At 41.7% G+C, this 20,153-nt stretch overlaps 1 protein-coding gene and 1 long non-coding RNA gene across 4 annotated transcripts; one reads left to right on the top strand and one right to left on the bottom strand.

The window, feature by feature from the left end:
• Positions 1-47: 47 nt before the first annotated feature.
• Positions 48-16,235, bottom strand: LOC146492448 (saxitoxin and tetrodotoxin-binding protein 2-like). Of its 3 annotated transcripts, XM_085148555.1 has the most exons (7): positions 16,005-16,235; positions 15,406-15,551; positions 15,231-15,316; positions 14,389-14,529; positions 13,652-13,771; positions 12,555-12,680; positions 48-180 (listed from the first exon to the last, which is right to left on the bottom strand). In XM_085148555.1, the coding sequence occupies exons 1-7, from the start codon at positions 16,119-16,121 to the stop codon at positions 140-142; spliced, it is 777 nt and encodes a 258-aa protein (XP_085004681.1). In that variant the 5' UTR covers positions 16,122-16,235; the 3' UTR covers positions 48-139. The 3 variants fall into 3 exon arrangements, with proteins under 3 accessions (XP_085004681.1, XP_085004683.1, XP_085004682.1); XM_085148557.1 differs by lacking the exon at positions 12,555-12,680 and having other exon boundaries at positions 13,656-13,771; positions 16,005-16,232; XM_085148556.1 differs by lacking the exon at positions 12,555-12,680 and having other exon boundaries at positions 16,005-16,229.
• LOC146492447 (uncharacterized) lies at positions 6,436-18,536 on the top strand. The gene is made up of 2 exons (XR_014871927.1): positions 6,436-12,160; positions 12,237-18,536. It is a non-coding gene; the product is annotated as an uncharacterized LOC146492447 (long non-coding RNA).
• Positions 18,537-20,153: the final 1,617 nt, after the last annotated feature.

Raw genomic sequence — 20,153 nt, 5'->3', positions numbered from 1 at the left:
CACACACTACTTCAACAGTATCCTCTGAAATCAAACACAACTGAAAGTCTGTGGTTACGGTTCAGTCTTTACTCTTCAGAGTGAAATAAAGTCATCAGATCAAATTCAAGATTCTGAACTAAAACTCGTCTCGTCGTCTTCAGGCGTCTCTCTCTTCTTCCTTCTTTTCGAGACAAAAATCTGCAGAAACAGAGACGAGACTTGAGTCAGCAATTTGACCTGCCACACAGCTTTAGGGAGGCTTCAGCACCCCTAAAATAGGCCTAACAACACCACTGGCTTTACTCCACCTTCTTCCACGCAGGCCTGGACCAACAGCTGTCCCCACCAGGCATGTGCAGACGTGGGGGCAGAAGGGGCTTGAGCACCTGCCCCTTCCCTGATGGGTGCCCCAAGTGCCCTTTTTTTGAGGCAAATTTTTATAATTTTTTTTAAATTACTATTATTATTTTCATGTGTGTATGTATGTGGAGTCCTGCCTGTACCCCTCAATAACAATGTTCCCTCTAAGCTGCGCACGTGCGCAATTGCACACTGCTGGCACGGTCTCTGCGCACAGAAAATCTGCGTTGCGCACAAAAAAAAAAATCTAACCTGAATTGAAATTAAAATTTCAACAATTCTGTTTTGCAGTGTTAGTCAGTAAGTCACTGGCTGCTCCCGTATGGGATTAGAACGATGCCACCTTATCCCATAGTCCAGCCAATGATGCGATTCACATTCGTATATACGCAGCTAATCAACGTGGTTGATGACAGCGTCCTTATGTGCCGACACCGGTGTTTTAGCTAGCAAAGCAGTGTGGCTGATGTGGAGTGAAGCCACGTTAATGACAACGTGTACAACCATTGGAGATGTGAGCAGGACAGACGGAACAACTGACGGGAAAAGTGTGGACTTTATACCAGTTTTTAAATTGTGTTGATTGGCCACGTAAAACCAGAGTTATGATAAAAATATCTGCAATGTTTGGTTTTCTTCCTGAATACTATCGTTATTTAGATTTACTGCGGGAAGAAACGGTAAAAACTGCGTTTTATAAGGAAAACACTGGAACGCCTGTGAGCAAAAACAAAACCAAAAAAAACTCAGCCTTCCTATTGGTCGAAAAAAGTACCATGTCGACCAATCAAAAAATGATATGGCAACGTGGCATCTAATTGTTAAGACACGGGGGGAAGTTTTAGGAGTGATGGCGGTGTTTTGAGATTTGAGAGATTTGCGACGTTTAGCACAAATCGTGTGTAGTTAGTGTGTAGTTAGTGTGTAGTGTAGTCAATAGTTGTGTTGTGTGTCAGAACAATGAGGTGACTGCTGAGTGTTACAGGTGTTACAGCAGTGATACATCTGCTGTTGTCAGGCCTGCAGGTATCAGGCTGTTGTTCTCCTTCATCTCATAGTGGACAGAAATCATTTTTTGGAATGGCACAAATAATTTGTGTGGCATCAGATTTGATGCAGAGCAGCTGATTGTTCTGTAAATAGTTTGAAATGTTTATTTAAAAACGCCTTGGCTGCATTAAAAAAAAGCTGCAAAAAACTGAGTTACTTTTTTGAAGAAGTAACTATATAATTAATTGCCCAACATTGGTCATTATATACTATATTTTGCAGACAGAGAGTTACAGGTCTCTCCCAGACCACAGACTCATAATACAAGTCAGAGCTTTATGAAAAAAAGACAAAGAAAGAAAGTTGTGTTTTTAAAATTGGAGTTCAAGTTATTTTTACTTCCAATAGTGTTAACATACTACACAGATCATGAACAAGATTTTTTACATTTTCATTGTAAGTGGGATAAAGCAGTTAATTAAAAGTCTAACATAGTCTAACATAAATGTAAATGCTGTAATTTGATTATTTTAATAAACATGTAACTTGGATGGATTAGATGCCGGCGTGACCACGGTGCACACATCAGATGTTGCTCACAGTGGTCCAAGGGATCGCTCAGGGAGTTTGTGTGTTCGCTCAGACACATGAAACATTAGAGGGAACATTGCTCAATAATAACATTTAACTATTAATCACAGTTTTGCTAGATTAAAGGATCTGGCTTGCATCAGTCACATGACTACCATTGCCCAATGATCTCCCTTGACAGCAGAGCGCACTGGTTACGAACCAGAAATGAGCTCGCAAAGAGCACGCGCATTTTTTCCGCCTGAGCAGTGTGAAGCTGTAGGAGAAACAGACAAAATAACTGGGAGATGCAGACTGATGCATCAAAAACCAGTAAGTAGCTGTACTGCGTACACTGTAGTCTATAGCACACAGCAGTATTAGCTTATTATGGACACGTTGGTAAGTTGTCTTGTGGCAACTGACAATTTGAAACTAATGAGCGTACTGTGTGTGCAACAGCGTGACAAACATTACCTGTCCTGTTATTAACTGCACAAGTAGTGCTGGTCATAGCTGCTAGCTGACTGGGTAAGGGTGTTAGGGGTCTGTAGCTCTGTCACCGTTTTAGGGAACATGTTTAGTTTTAAAGTAAGTTACAGGTCTTTTCCTGCCTTTGTGGAGGACTTATATTTGACTGAAAACTATCTAATATGCATATCCACATAATTATGTGTAAATAAATAATAAATAGACAAATAATGGTCTACAATACACGAACATTTCACCATGTTTAACTCCGGACCCAACCTGGCCAAAGGAGATCCTGAGAGAGAACAAAGGACGCGACCCTAAGCGACGGCCTCGAGGTAAACAAGCCGGCATCAGGAACAGGCTACGGGCTCGCGCACACCGCGCACCCATGCCCAGTATCCTGCTAGCCAATGTTCAATCCATCGAGAACAAGCTTGATGACCTCAGAGCCAGAATCAAGTTCCAGAGAGACATTCGGGACTGCAACCTCCTCTGCTTCACCGAGACTTGGCTGAACCCAGCGATACCAGACCACGCCGTGCAGCCGACGGGGTTCTTTTCGGTTTACCGTATGGACAGGACAATGGAGTCGGGGAAGAAAAGAGGTGGTGGAGTGTGTTTGATGGTGAACAACAGATGGTGCGACAGCACAAACATCTTCCCACTCACACGCTCTTGCTCGCCCAATCTGGAACTTTTGATCGTTAAATGTCGCCCTTTCTATCTCCCTCTGGAATTCACTGCGGTCATTGCCTGCACTGTTTACATTCCGCCACACGTGGACTCGGACACTGCCTTATGTGAGCTACATGAGGCTCTCACACATCAACAAACACTTCACCAAGATGCCGCACTCATTGTTATGGGAGATTTTAACAGAGTGAATCTCAAACGGACATTTCACAACCTTCACCAGCACATCAACTGCCCCACCCGGGGCACTAGGACATTAGACCACTGCTACACCCCGTTCAAGAACTGTTACAAGGCTCAACCCCTGCCGGCATTTGGGAAATCGGACCATGCCGCCATCTTCCTCATGCCTGCTTACAAACAAAGGCTAAAGCAGCAACCACCAATCAGGAGGGAGGTCGCCCGCTGGACGGACCAATCAGTGGCCGCGCTGCAGGACGCACTGGATGACGCACTGGATGACGCAGACTGGGACATGTTTCGGCGCAGCTCTGATGACATCAACATGTTTATGGAAGCGGTTGTGGGATTTATCGGGAAACTAGCGGACGACACAGCAGAAAGAACTATCATCCGAACGTTTCCCAACCAGAAGCCGTGGGTGGATAAAAACATCCGCGACGCTCTGAGATCACGCACCGCTGCCTACAATGAAGGGCTCGTCTCCGGTAATATGGACCTATACAAGGCTGCGTCCTACAACGTGCGCAGCGCGGTCAGAAAGGCAAAGCGGAGCTACGGGGAAAAACTAGAGTCACAGCTACGACAGTGCGACTCTAGGAGCCTGTGGAAAGGACTGCGGACTATAACGGACTATAAACGACCAGCTTCTTCAATGATGAATGCCGATGCTTCACTGGCTGATGAGCTGAACACGTTTTATGCTCGCTTCGACGCCGCAGCAATTAAAACAACAAACGGCTGCGCGCGCTCGGAGTGCACCAGTGAAGAAAATGCATTCATCATCACAGAGCATGCCGTGAGGAACACCTTCAGGAGGGTGAACACCAGGAAGGCAGCAGGACCAGATGCAATCCCTGGCCGGGTCCTGAGAGCCTGCGCTGACCAGCTAACACCGGTGTTCACGGAGATCTTCAACCTCTCCCTGGCCCAAGCTGTGGTTCCCACGTGCTTCAAACAGTCCATTATAGTTCCTGTTCCAAAGAAACAACAGCCCGCTTGCCACAATGACTACCGTCCAGTAGCACTGACCTCAATTGTGATGAAGTGTTTTGAAAGACTGATGAGAGATCACATCACTTCTTCACTTCCTGCCACCATCGACTCACTTCAGTTTGCTTACCGGACTAATCGTTCCACAGACGATGCCATATCTCACCTGCTCCACACATCCCTGAGTCACCTGGACACTGGCAGAGTGAATTATGTTAGGATGCTGTTTGTGGACGTTCAGCATTCAACACAATAATTCCCTCTAAGCTTTTCACCAAGTTGACGGATCTAGGACTCAGCTCATCACTGTGTCAGTGGATCCTCAACTTCCTCACAGACAGACCCCAATCAGTGAGGGTGGGAAAACAAGTCTCCCCCTCCATCTCACTCAGCACTGGAGTGCCTCAGGGCTGCGTTTTAAGCCCCCTGCTGTACTCACTGTACACTTTTGACTGTGTAGCCACATCAGACACCACCTCCATTGTCAAGTTTGCTGATGACACTGTTGTTGTAGGCCTGATCTCCGACAACATCGAGACGGCCTACCTGGAGGAGATTAGGAACCTGGAGACCTGGTGCCAGGAGAATAACCTCCTCCTAAACATCAGCAAGACTAAGGAGCTGATCGTGGACTTCACCACAAAGCAGGCGAGGAATTACAAACCCCTCATCATCAGTGGCACGCCAGTGGAGAGAGTGGACAGTTTCCGATACCTGGGTGTCCACATCACTCAGGACCTGTCATGGTCCTGCCACATCAACACCCAGGTTAAGAAAGCCCGTCAGCGTCTCTTCTTCCTCAGAAGACTTAGAGACTTCCATCTGCCACTGAAGGTGCTCAAGAACTTCTACTGCTGCACCATCGAGAGCGTCCTGACGGCAAACATCTGCACCTGGTTTGGGAACAGCACCAAGCAGGACAGACGAGATCTGCAAAGAGTGGTGCGCTCAGCCGAACGCATCATTCAATCAGAGCTCCCTGACCTGCTGTCCATCTACACCAAGCGGTGCAAGTCCAAAGCTAGGAAGATTATGATGGACCTCTCCCATCCCAACAATGGACTCTTCTCACTGTTGAGGTCTGGGAAGCGCTTCCGCTCCCTTAAGGCCAAAACAGAGAGAATGAGGAGGAGCTTCTTCCCCCAGGCTATTCGGGCCCTGAACCAGGTGTAGGACTGGACTCTCCCACACACATCACTATAAGACTGGACTTTCACACACATCACATCACCACACGCACCACCACACATTTCCTACAATTTCCTATAATTTATAATCTTTATAATCTCTCTCTGCTGTTTGCACATTTTTATTTATTTTTATTTTTATTTTTACTGTAAATTCCTAAGTTAATTTGTAAATTTTGTAGTAGATTGTAAATACTGTAATACTGTAAAACTTTTTTTCTGTCATTTAATGGTCGGGCATTGCGCAGCTACAAGCATTTCACCCCCATGTCATACTGTGTATGGTTGTGTGTGTGTGACAAATAAAATTTGAATTTGAATTTGAATTTGAATTTGAATTATGAATTATTATAATTATGATATTAGGAAAAATCACTGTGTTTTAAAAATACATTGAGAAACAGATTACATTAGATTTTTATTTCAGATAGGACAAAATGCTAATTTTACAGCAGCAACATTATTGTATCTCTACAGTTTAAACATTTAATAAAGTTTCTGCCTGCACAGAGAGGATAGTCAAACAAACTGAATCATCATAAATACATTATTTTATATGTTTTATTCTTACTTTATTATTATTATAGCACTAGGAATAAATAATAAGGGAAGGATTCTGGATCAGCACCATGATGCAAAGTTGTGGCCATAGTATATACAGTATTCTGGAGATAATTTAAAATGTCACTGTACGTGTGTGTGTGTGTAAATGGTAAATGGACTGGTTCTTATATAGCGCTTTTCTACTCATCTGAGCACTCAAAGCGCTTTACACAACTTGTGCATTCACCCATTCACACCAGCACATTTTTCTAAGTGCTTTATAGCTAACATTCACACACATTCATACTCCGATGGATGCATCGGAGAGCAATTTGGGGTTAGTATCTTGCCCAAGGATATTTGGCATGCAGACTAGGCGAAGCCAGGAATCGAACCACCAACCTTCCGATCAGTAGATGACCTGCTCTACCACCTGAGCTACAGTCACCCTGTCACCCTGTGTTTTATATGTATAGATTTTTTAAATTATTACTCATGAAATATCATTGTCCAGATATGCACAGTAAGGACATGAGGAGGAAACAGTGACATAAGTGTAACAGAGTTAGAAAACAACTTAATGAATTTCCTCAAAATTGATGTGCTTTGTGAATAGTTAGAGCCACCTGGTGGACAAATACCGAACTGCAACGGTTAAGGTTCCAAATTGCTGCACAGCGCATGCCTCAGCAAACGAAAATACTCCCAAGCTGGTGGTAGGTGCTTGTGAGCAATGCTGTTGTCAATTTTGTATGTGTATTAGTGAAAACATTCTCATACTGGTAATTGTCAACATCTGTTTTGATTGTAAGCAGTACTAGCACATACCCTCAAAGTTACAAGCATTTTGATGCATCGGTACTAACTTTCTTCCCGAGTAGAATTTTTAGTTAACATGCTAATCTAATACTCGTTAGTTAGTTGGGTGCTTTTTGACTTGCACTTAGTTCTAATGTTTCTCTATGAGATTGTAATTGTTATAATCCTTGCTAACAGCACTGAATGTTGCAGTTGCTATTTACGCTGTTGATGACAACTGTGTGCTGTTTTCTTTGTATTAGGTAGGCTCTGTTAAGTACAAGTTTTAGTTGATACTGTTGTATAAAAAGCTGTTTTTATATGTTATTGTTGTTGTTGGTTAGGGAAAAGGGAGATATAATGGCTCTCATCTCTCAGTTACCATAAGGAGAAAAATAAATAAACTAGAATAAGTTGCATTTCCTGTGAAAATCCAGTGTGAAAGCCATGTAGTACAATCTGCTGAAAACAGCTGAAAAAGCAGAACTATCTGCTGAAAAGAGGTGAAGAAACTAAAATTTGTGCTTAAAAAAGGTGAAGAAGTTAAACTTTCTGCTGAAAAGGGGTGAAGAACCTGAAAATTCTGTGGAAAAGGGTTGAAGAAGCTGAAATTTGTGTTGAAAAGACATGAAAAAGTTGCCATGGCCGAGATTCAAACCCAGACCTCCCAGTCTCAAAACAGCTGCTCATCTCACTGAGCTAAAACACAGCTCACCCCGGCGAGCTACATCAGTGAGCACACTCGTAATGTGGTCCTATTCATTGAAATGGGCCAAAAAAAATGGGATAAAAAGCTTAATAATTCAAGAAGTACAAACGTTATCAGAACCTAAAGATATAGCAGGAATTAGCAGAAGTAGCAGAACAGTTTAACGTTTTAATGGTGGAAATTGGATGAAAACTGAGGGAGTAGTTAACCACCAAAGAAACGGAGCAACTAGAACTAGAAAAAGTTGCATTTCCTGCAAAAATGTAGTGTGAATGCCATGTAGTGGAATCTGCTGAACACAGCTGAAGAAGCAGAACTATCTGCTGGAAAGAGGTAAAGAAGATGAAGTTTCTGCTAAAAAGACCTGAAGGAGCTGAACTTTTTGCTGAAAAGAGGTGAAGAAGCTCAAATTTGTGCTGAAAAGAGGTGAAAAGCTTAAGTTTTTGCAGAAAAGAGGTGAAGAAGCTGGACTTTCAGCTTAAAACAGATGTAGACACTTCATTTTCTGCTGAAAAGAGGTGAAGAAGCTGAACTTTGTGCTTAAAACGGGTGTAGGGTCTCTTTATTGTTTGAATGTAGTAAGGCATTCACATAATAAAGAGAAACAGGAACACAAGGTAGAAGAAAGAATAAAGAGAAACAGGATCTCAATACTGCCACTACTGATAACACATTTGGTTTCAGCTAGAACTTTTAAAGAAAGACTTTGATGATGTTGTATTGTAGAAATATATATGTCTTTTGTTAACTGTTATGTTTTGAAAAAAAAGAGGAAAATAATAGAATAAAAAGGGAGCCCAGAGTAAAGGCAAGTCCAGCGTCTCAGTGCCGTCCTTTCTACATGGGCATATCACACCACATGCACCATAGACTCTCAGAACAGCAACAGCTACATAAGGAGCTGTGTGAGGCTGTGGATCCCTCAGCAGCTGGATTACAAAGAGCACAGGTAACAATAACACCTGTACCAGTTGTTGCATTGCAGAGATATTCAAGTATAAAAACAATAATAAACACAATGTTTTGGTTCTATAACGGTTTCTATTATTACTTTATTATGGATTGGGTGCAGGAGTTTTTGAGTGTGGATAATTAAAGAACAGATTAATACAACAGCAAATTGTGCCTTGTTCTCAGATGGACAGCAAGTGGAGAGTAATAGATGAGATGATGAGATGAAGGAAGAGAGGCAAAGAGTGAGTCACAGGCAGAGTCTAGTTTTTTCTCACAGTTTGTTGCCTTATAGTTCCAAGCACTGTCACCAATATTTGAATTGTATTATTATCACATAACACTTGATCAGCTCCCATCTCTCCTGTGGACTCTTTAACGTCTACAGTCTCAGATCAGTGGAGCCCTGCCCTCCAGCACTATCATCAGCAGGAGAGACATTGTACCCATCAGGTAAACATGGCCTATGTTTGCTTTGTCCCCACCTGATGACAGTGATATAGTATGATAAGATTCCATATTAGATTCTAGATGGAATGTGCCCCTTTTTTAACTTTGAGCACCCGCTCCTTTAAACATCTCTACACAGCCCTGGTCTCCACAGATGAGGGATCAAACCACATCATCTGACAGGATGGTGTTTCTGAAGTTTTTGTTGAGGTTTCATTTTTATTTCAATTTTATTTGATTCGTATTTGTTAGAACAATAAAGAAGCTCAGTCTAATGAAATTGATTCATTGCAACACTACTGAGTCATTGATGTTTGCTTTTATGATTTTCATAGGAAGGCTTCTGCTCTGATTCTGTGTTTTTGGGTCATGGCTTTATTGTTAGGCTCAATGCTGACAGTCAACTCTCTCTAAACCAGACTCTCAACTTCAGGTTCTTAAACATACTCAGATAAAAACGTGCATTACACATGTCATGTTACTGTTCAAAACAAAACGATCCCTGCCAGTGCCACTTCCTTCACTCAGACGTCATCAGATTTTGATAATAAAATGGTGAGCTATGAAGTAAAATCACAGTGAAGTTCATGTAGCACAGAGATGAATGTTTAATGTTGATTAATGAGAGACTCAGCAGCAGATCAGAATCAAGCAGAACAACATTTAGACATTTTCTGCATCAGCGCACGAAGACATGCATATTCAGTCTGAGCTGCTAGAGCTTTACAGCTGGGCTTCATTCACTGCTTTCAGGAACAAGCTGTACATAGAAAATCTATCACACTGAAAATTATTCTGAGGAAATGGTTCAGCTGATTTTCAACCATTTTTGCAAATTTCATCAGAGCACCTGTAAAAATAACTATTTTAGTATTACTAATTAGGGGTACGCCATATCATATCATTCATGATTCATGATGATTCATGATGGCCGGGTCGCGGGTGCAGCAGCCTAAGCAGAGAAGCCCAGGCCTTCCTCTCCCCAGTCACCTCCTCCAGCTTGTCCGGGGGAACACCCTGGCGTTCTCAGTCCAGCTGAGAGATATAAACTCTCCAGGTTGTCCTGGGTCTGCCCCGGGGCCTCCTCCCAGTGGGACATGCCCGGAACACCTCACCCAGGAGGCATTCTGGTCAGATGCCCAAACCACCTCAACTGGCTCCTTTCGATGTGAAGGAGCAGCAGCTCTTCTCTGAGCCCCTCCTGGATGGCTGAACTTCTCACCCTATCTCTAAGGTGAGAGGCCAGCCACCCTTTGGAGGAAGCTCATTTCTGCCGCTTGTATTTGTGATCTCGTTCTTTCGGTCACTACCCACAGCTCGTGACCATAGGTGAGAGTAGTGAGGGTTGTATGGGATCTAATGGCCCGTAGCAATGGGCCAGACACCCCATACTCCCGCAGCACCTACCACAGGACTCCCAGAGGGACACGGTCGAATGCCTTCTCGATGTACACAAAACACATGTAGACTGGTTGGACAAACTCCCATGCACACTTTATCCTCGAGAGGGAAAAGAGCTGATCCTGTGTTCCACGACCAGGACGAAAACCGCTTTGTTCCTCCTGTATCTGAGGTTCGACTAACGGACAGACTCTCCTTTCCATCACCCTGGCATAGACTTTCCCAGGGAGGCTGAGGAGTGTGATTCCCCTGTAGTTGGAACACACCCTCCGTCCCCCCTGCTTAAAAATGGGGACCACCACATCATCGCGGCAAAGTAGATGTCTGCCATACTTCGCGGAAACAGACCAGGCTGGCCTAGAACTCTTTACAAGAGAAAAGGACCCAAAAGGACCCATTTTTCACAATAAAGCTATTGCACTCAAAGCTACCGGTGTATTTTTCTGTATTTTGTCATATTGTGAAATTTAGTGCTATCATGAGAATACACTGATAATATTTAATCACTCATCATAATATTGTGATATTATGTGTGGGCAATATCACCCATCCTAGTTTCATTAATACACAGCAAATTCAAAAGTGTTAAATGTTTTGTTGTTAGTAGTCTTAGAGTTAATTTTACTCTAAGTACAGTCACATTCTTTTAATGTAACTGAGGTGTAGAATGATAGTAGTTAAAATCGAGTGTTAAAAATGAGTGTTTCTATTTCAAATCTGGAGGTGTTACAATGGAAACATTAACTCTTGACCTCTTAACTCTGAACTCCTAGAGGGGCTATGACACTAATAGAGTAAATTCACAGACTCCACCCCCAGCACCATAGGCTCCAATCGAAGCTGAAGTGAAGCCATTTCAGAACATTTTGCTCTACATATTTGAGTTGTTTGCCATGCTTGGTAAGTCATTTTTTCAAAGACTGTTTCAATTATTATTATTAGCTTTTACTTCTGTGGGTCTTTGGAGTTGAGACAAAGCTGTGTGAAAGGCATTAGCCATGTTGCTCGCTGATAGCATAATATTCTGTTTTAGCTAGCTGAAAGGTATTGTTTGCGGGCAAATACCACAGCCTTGAAAAAAAGCTTGCATGTGAATTTTCAGTCAGATTTTTTGGTCAAGTGCACCTAAAACAATGTCTAGAATGTGAAATGTTGGCATAATGGTGCTACTTGAAGCCTGAAAATGATCTCCCATAAAAAAAACGAGCAAACAGCAGTAGCAGACGTCCTGACTGGGTTCTACGTTAGCATTTAGATCCCTCCAGAGTTTTGTGCACACGGTTTAGGTAAAAATGAAAAAGTTTGCGGTTTTACATTTAGTTCAGTATTACCTGTTGCCTGTGTCCTTGTCTTTTGGGAAAATACTTTACACAAGTAATGGCTCAAAAAGGATTCCTTTTTTTTTTTTTTTTTTTTTTACTGTGCAGCAATTGATTACTGGATTATTTGTGCCATTAATTAGTGTCAGCTAATTTTTATTCAATCTCCACATAGGATATGCTTGTGAAGATGGAATATGGGGGAGAGCAGAAGTGCGTTGCAGTTCCACAAAGTGATGAATGAAGGACATGTATATTGTATTGAAGAAATAAGTGATGAGAATGCTGTTATTTGCATTTACCAGCTCACCTATGTCAGACCTTTTGATAAACAAAATTCTAATGAAAGTGAAAACATGTACACTGTTACATCTTTCAGAAAATGTTTTGAAATTGTGGTGCGCAGTTCAGAATAAATGTTTTTCAAAAACCATTGCATCTTTTTAGTAAATGTTTATTTCCAAAAGAAATTTCTAGAAGTTCAGAACAGTAAAATTCCCGCTTTTCAGAATTAATTAGAAGATAACTCTTACGTAGTTAAACTAAAATACTCTTTGAGAGTTAACCTCTTAAGCCCCAACGCCCCCTGATACGGGGGCAAAAGGCAGGAGATCAGGTAGGCTTGGGGCTTAAGAGGTTAATATATAAACTCTTAACACCAAGTGTTAAATTATCAACTCCAGACAGATTTGGTGTTTAACACTAAATCAGAGTTAACGTACCAACTCTCCAAAAAGAGTTAAATTAACACTCTCTGGTGTGGACCCATATAGACACTTTAATAGTGTTGAAATCAAATCTGACAGTGTTAATTTGGACATGCTGGATTTGCTGTGTATTTTCTGCAATTGTCTTCAAATGTTATATTTTCCTAACTCGTCTATTAATGACAGTACAGGGTAGGGTGAAAACAGGTCCATTGTTGTTGATATCATGATGTTACAATGTACTCACACAGAGGCAGTTCATCAACAGTACTGTCATTGCTGCAGCAGAAAGAAGATGAAGAGGTCATTTTATGTGACAAATTGGTGTCTTCTCTGCGCCTTTGGCAGGGAAACGGGTCCTGGCTGTCGTCTTCTGTGCAAACCACAGTTTGGCCATAATGAGCACCATGTTCAAACATAAGAGTGTCCATAAGTGCACATGGCACCAGGACGCTCTGGGCCACAGGTCAATGATCGATTTTGTAATCGTATCACCAGACTCGAGTGTCTAGTCATATTCTGGATATGTAAAGAGAGGGGCTGAGCTGTCAACAGATCACCACCTGGTGGTGAGTTGAATCAGGTGGAAGGGGAGGATGCTGGACAGAGATGGTGCGCCTAAACGTATAGTGAGGGTGTGCTGGGAACGTCTAGCAGAGGCCCCGGTCTCCGAGATCTTCATTGTACACCTCCGGCAGAGCTTCAGCAGCATTCTGAGGGAGACTGCGGACATTGAGTCCGAATGGACCATGTTCCGCACCTCCATTGCCGAAGCTGCTGCACTGAGCTGCGGCTGAAAGGTGGTTGGTGGCTGTCGTGGTGGTAACCCCCAAACCAAATGTTGCCTGTTCTGAGAGGGTCCTGCTGTTGTTGCCGCCTTTCCTGCTTTGTTCTGTGTTTACTCCCTATCTCTCTCTTTTTCCTTTGACCGTTTCTCTTTGTGTGTGTGTGTGTGTGAGAACTCTTGTTCTCGCCAGCTACACCTGCCAACAATCACCTGCTGCTGATGAGCCCATTATCTGTGCCCTATTTAACAGGGTGGCTGAACCTTATTTGATGCTGGATTGTTGTGTAGCATCAGTCAGTGAACCCCGGCTCGTACAACTCTGAAAAGTAAGAAGTTAATCATTTTGTTTTGTCTTCTGTTCAGGAAACTGTGGGAATGGTGTTTATGTGCGTGTGCCTGCTGACTGGATCACACCCACAAAATGAGAAAATGTAACTTGAACCCTGTGCAAGGCAATTTCAAAGAAACTGCAGAAAATGGCATTATTCACACTAACACCACTAACCCTTTCAACAGGTAGTGTAAATGCTAGCTAATTTCCAGATTTTCTCTCTCACCTGCCTTGCCGTCATATATGAAGGTTGTCTCAACATTGAACTTGAGGCACTCTGCCAGCTTCCTGTGGATGCTCTCACCCGCCTTCAGCTCATCAGTGTCCGTATGCTTCCCTTCTTTTCCTGAAAGGCAGAGAATAACAATTCAAAGCACTGAAAAAAAAACAAAAAAACTTGGGGTCCACCATCCACAGAGAGGTGAAGAAGAGAGTGCAGTCAGGGTGGGCTGGGTGGAGTCGAGTGTCAGGAGTGACTTGTGACAGAAAGATAGCAACAAGAGCGAAGGGGAAGGTTTGTTATTCACGGTGCTCTTGCATTTGGAGTTAGTTTTGTGGTCTAGCTTCTTTTAATGGCTTTTTCAGAAACATTCAAGGCTTTTCACAATACTGTAGCTTCATGAGAACGCTCTGTGGGGCACCTGCTAAATTCAGTGTGTTGAGTTCTGCTTTGTGTTTTCCATTTCAGAAGATTGTCACCTTGGTCGATATGATCCTGTTGAACTGTCAGCTTTAAAGTTTCTGAAACTTTCATTATTATTAGGATTTGCTCATTTAAAAAAAGTCAAATTCTTTCAGATGTTCCTTTTTTTCAGTGAGAATTTCTTTCAGGGCACTGTCTGTGTTTCACTTGGTATGATGTGATGCTGAGTGCACAGTGGACACTTCTATCTCCTGTTTGCATGAGTTTTCTGTTCAGTTTCTCACTGATGACTCTGTAAAGTTAGGGTGTTTCATTCTTACTGTAGATGAGCAACAGCCTTCCTGGAATTCCCTGAAAGACGCCGCTGTAGACAACGGTCAGACAGTCTGCACAGCCCTGGTAAACATCTGCTCGGCCCTGATCATTGTATGGAGACACCAACCCGCCAAACTCCATAACTCCTAATGGAAACACATTAAAAAAAAAATCATTAACATCTCACCACAATAATGACTAACAGTTGAGACCTGGTTGGAAGATTTTGTTTTCTTCTTTAAGTAGTTCCCCATGACTGATGCTACAAACAGACAGACAGGCGTCCCCTAAAAAAAAAAAGTTCTGTAGTTTAGTTTGGAGATCAGAAATTCCAATTTCTGCCTTTTTTTAAGTACAAATTTTGTAATATACAAAAGGGAATTTTAAAAGAAAATTTTCCTGTGGTTGAGGTTTTACCAATATGTCAACATTCTGATTTCTAAAAACTTAACTGACAACTTTAATTGCCTAACACTTGATAAATAAAAAAGTGGAAGTTTAAAAAAAAAAATCCTTTTCACAAGGTTCTTTGGTATCCACATGCTGCAAACTGGTCTAATTCTCCTGGCCACTGGTATGTTAGCTACCTTGTGGCCATACTGAGAACATTGCTGTGCTCTGTGGTGTTATCTCAGTAGGTCAGACATCATGGGAGCAGTGTTAGTGTTTGTTTTTTCTTTTTATTGCTGTGAATCATCAGAACAAACCTCTCACTTCCAACCAAAATCAAACAACATTAGGAAAGTTGTTTTTATACTTTGAAAGATCTTTTAATGATATTTCTCTGGCTGCTTTCACATCCAAATGTCTTAATAAAAGGTCTAGTCTGGGCCTGTTTTGGACTTACCAGGGCTGTCCAGAACCATGCTGTGGTTGGAAGTCTCAGGATCAGGAATGGACATGTTGACTTGAAACACAAGACATTTTCCAGAGCTGTAAATAAAATAAATAAATTAAAAAAAACTTTTGCAGAAAGTAAGCAGGTACTGAACTGCTGTTTGTCCTCAGTTTGACAAACTTACACTATGTTTCTCTCGATGAACAGAAAGGTTTCATTGTTGAATGCCTCCTTCATCTCCATCAGGGAGCTGTTGGCATGCTTCACCAACCTCAGACCTGCTGGATAATCTGAGAACGCTTCCACCAGAACCCATCGTGAATCAAACACCTGTGAGGAGGAACTAGGGTAAACCCACAAGCATTTGTTTTCTGGATTTATTACAGTTTCCTAATATTACTTAAAATGTAGGTAAAGTAGACCCATGTGGTAGCATCTGCCCTTAAACTGCACAGGAGATACAAATAATACTGCAAATACTGTTTAATGTAATGAATTCCTTCAAGACATTTTAAGGAAAGGAAAAACATTTAACCTTCTTACGATGTAATTGCCTTGACTGTATGCTTTTTTTCCAGAATGCATTGAATGTTCACAGTACTTAAAACTCAAACTTTAAATTAGCCTTAATTGAGCAGATTTTTGTTTATAGAACAAATAACGACCTCTTCTGTTAATAAAGAGACCAAAAAATTACCAAATATATGTTTGTAGCCTCCTTTTACTGTAAAGAGGTATCAGTCAACAAGTAGTGACTTGGCAGATGTTTCTGTGAGTTCCCACCTTGTGCAGTACCTCCTGTCGCAACTTCGGTGGGAGGTCACATTCCTTTGCGGCAGCTTCAGCACTGCAGCTCTGCAGAATCAGAGCCAGCAGAAAAACTCTGAACAAAAGCTGCATCCTGGATCAGGAGGGCCTGCTGTGTTTGTGAGATCTCGAGGGAAGAAGCTCTGAGGTAAACTCGGAGAGAGGCGTCTCATGAAGACTGCAGACTGAGCACAGCCGGTCCAAAGAGTCTGTTTGCTTTTTTATAGAAGATAAACTGAACCCTGAACAGCAGGATGCAGCAAACCACACACTGCTGTAAATATTATGTTCAGCACTTACACGTGTATTGATTTGGGTTTGTTTTTCTTACTGATAGTACTGCTGTAAACATTACTATTATTACTTCATATTTTTACAAGCTAATTTATTTTATTTAGCAGCATGTTTCCCATTTAGCTGCATCACACCTACTCTGTCAGTGTTTGAACTGACCAGTTCAATTCAGTTTTATTTATACAAATCACAACAACAGGTCCTCAAGGTGCTAGGAGAGATTCCTCCTTTTCTTAAAAGATATTCTGATAAATGGCTGTTAAAAGACAGTTTAAGCATTTGACGTGTTGTTTTTGCACTATTTCCGCAGACCTCTATTAAATGCAGGCCTTAAATATTAGCAAATAATTCCATTCATGCTACACAGCATCACAGCTGTTTCAGAAATAGGATTGTATTACTACATCTCAAAGTAAAGCACTGAGATGCAAAACAGCCACATCCAAGTCAGCATTTCTTTCATTAGTCTAAACTGACAATTTAAGCATTTCTCCAGGTACTCTCTGCTGCTTTTGAAAATTTGTGAAGCATACATAGGAAAGCTTCTTTCACAGTAATTTAAAGTTTCTTTAAGGTTACAGAGTCTGGATTTAGCGGAAATTACACGACGCTGAATAACACGTTTAACCCTTTTTCTTTGTGGTAAATGTTAGCTGCGCGCCAGCCGACATCTAATGCATTACGCCCATTTCTAGTCTTTTCAGTGGCTACCACTGCTTTCCGTGGCTCATTACAAACGATCTGAGATAAATGAAGTAGTAAGTGTATTTAATATCATACCAGGCAGATTTACCGCACTGCCATTTACTACACATTTACCCGTGTTTGGCTATTGTCAGTACATCTCGCTCGTTGTAAACTTTCTTTAAGTATGTGTAACATTCACAATTATATTGTTGATGGTAACGTGTATGATTCCAGCCTACCTGATGTCACTTTTGACTTTTTGTAGTTCAGTTCACTGATTGACTATCCTGCAGTGCTGTTTTCCTGTATTCATCCCCTTTAATAAATTGTCCTGTGTTACAGTAACAGTGAGTTGTGGATTTACTTAATGAATGCCTAAGTTGGGCTTTAATCTGCCTTAGACATGTGTTTTGTATTTTTTTTATTATTAAGTTATTCTCTGCCAATAGGTTTAGAAGACACAACTATGTAGAAACACATAACAGACCTGAACCAAAGAAGCAATGTGTACATGCAGGCAAAGACAAGTTTTGGAAGTATTTGTACAACACATGCCTCCGCAACAACTTCAGTGTTTCCTGGAATTGATTAGGAAACACTACCAGAGGTATTATCTGTTATGTGAGTCAAATTTCCCCAGATAATCTTGGTTGACATCAGCTGACTGTGAAAGCCATGGTGTATGATCACACCATTTTCATAATCAACTATTCAGTCTATTTGTAACAGGACAAACATAATCTCTCATAGCAACTTTGTAATGATTGTACAACTCTTTTACCTTTGACAAGTGAACCCTAACATGGCAGCAAAGTGCAACAATGTCTCTCTGTGTAGGGGTCAAGAGTTCAGGGCATGCCTTTAATTTCTTGCCTGTCTGGGCAGCTGCTGTGCAACTGGGATTTGACAAGAGGGGCTCCCTCTGCTGGCTCAATGCGGTACAAAGTGCCAGAAGGTGTTCGCGCCGTGGATCTGAACAGCTTGGGACAATCAATTGCCTCTGTGTTCCACAGGAGGGCGCCCAGCTGGCAAGTCCTGTGCATTACATATTAAAGTTGTTGCAAGTGCATCTCCTGGTCCACACATGCCTTCTTGACGCACTGTACAAGGGGAGACCAAGACATCATCGGTTGCCACAAACAGTACAATCGCCTTCTGAGTCTGTCATTCTCTTTGGTTTGTTTGAGTGTTTGGTTTTTAAATACACAGCACGTGGCACTCTCTCTCTCTCTGTCACACACACACACACAGAAGCAGGGCAGCTGCTGTGCAACTGGGATTTGACAAGAGGGGCTCCCTCTGATGGCTCAATGCGGTACAAAGTGTCAGAAGGTGTTCGCGCCGTGGATCTGAACAGCTTCGGACAATCAATTGCGTCTCTGGCCCACAGTAGGGCGCCCAGCAGGGCAATTCCAGTGCATTACATATTACAGTTGTTGCAAGTGCAGTGACATGTGCTGTTTGTGTAAAAGAGAGAGACACATGCGCGCGCGCGCGCGCGCACACACACACACACACACACACACACACTGAGTGGCTCACAGATAAGGGAAAAACAAGAGAAATGAGCAGAGATTTCAGTGTCAGGAGATGGAGATGGAGGAGGGGAGAGCCGGATGGGGAGGGTTCTGTGGGTTCACAAATGGAGGTGGTCTGGTCTGATGGATTCCTCAAGCAAACGTGTCCAGTGGCAGTTTTATTTTCACCTAAATAACATTTGGGTGGGAGGAATTGGATCCACCGCAAGGCTTCTTTTTAAACATTTTTTCCCCGTTGTCGTAGCCGTTAACTTTTTAAGTGTTGTGTCTATCCCGGTATTGTTTAGTGAGTGATATGTTTTTTTTTTATTGATTAGCATTCAAATATCTCAGTGAAGAACAAAGATCTACCACAAAGCAAGATATCATGAGACAAGGCTAATCAAAAGGTATTGGCTGAGCATTCGCTTATTACGCCAACCCTTTTAACAAAATATCTTTTTGCATGCAGCTCCTGTACACAGGGCTCGAAGCAAATAATAAAACAAAGCAAAAACAAAACAAACAAACAAGCAAGAAAAAAAACAAACTTTCCACCTTAGATAAGTAACTACATCAAAGCAAAAGAATCAAGAGGTTTTTTTTTCTTTTTCTTTTCATTCTTGATATATATACTTTTCTAATACTCTATTTTTAAACAAGGAAAATGAACTACACCTTTTTAAATCACTGTCATAACAATTCCACAGGTTAACTCCTCTAACAGAAACACATCTCTGCTTTATATTTGTCCTTATCTTGTTTTTTTTTTTAAAGAAATCTGTTCCCCTTAAGTCATATTGACTCGCTCTGACTTTAAACAGCTTCTGAGTACTGGGGCAAAGCAAGTTATTTTGTGCTTTATACATTATGTGTGCCATTTTTTATTCAACTAAATCATAAAATTTCAGGGTATTCAGATTAATAAACAAAATGTTAGTTGGTTCTATATAGTTTGATTGGTTTATAATTCTTATAGCTCTTTTTTGTAACTTGAAAATAGGAAGAGTTTTCGTTTTATATGCATTACCCCATATCTCCAGACAGTAAGTCATATATGGAAGCAAGAGAGTACAATGGTAAATGGCCTGGGTTTGTATAGCGCTTTTCTAGTCCTTAAGGACCCCAAAGCGCTTTACACTAGATTCAGTCATTCACCCATTCACACTCACATTCACACACTGGCGATGGCACGCTACTTAGAAGATTATGCTTCTCAATATATTTATCAAGTCTATTAACAAATAACTTTTCTAAAAATTTTGAGAACTGTGGGAGCAGTGAGATTGGAATAACTTTTGCTATTTTCATTTGTGAGGGAAATACACCAGAAGAAGAAGAAGAAGAAGAAGGAGAAGCTTACCTGCACAGAAGCGCTTGCAGCAGGAGACAGCAGAAGGGACAGCAGAACCAGGCCTTTGGAGCACTGCGTCATCTTCTCGTCCACACATATGCCTTCTGGATGCACTCTACGATTGGAGAGCAAGACATCATCGGTTACCACAAATAATACAGTGTCTTTCTGCCTCTTTCATTCTCTTTGGTTTGTTTCAGTGTTTGGTTTTTAAATACACAGCACGTGGCACTCTCTCTCTGTCTGTCACACACACACACACACACACACAGA

The sequence above is a fragment of the Neolamprologus multifasciatus genome, chromosome 22 (genome assembly GCF_963576455.1).
Source record: "Neolamprologus multifasciatus chromosome 22, fNeoMul1.2, whole genome shotgun sequence".
NCBI lineage: Eukaryota > Metazoa > Chordata > Actinopteri > Cichliformes > Cichlidae > Neolamprologus > Neolamprologus multifasciatus.
This window is presented reverse-complemented; position numbering and strand designations above follow the sequence as displayed.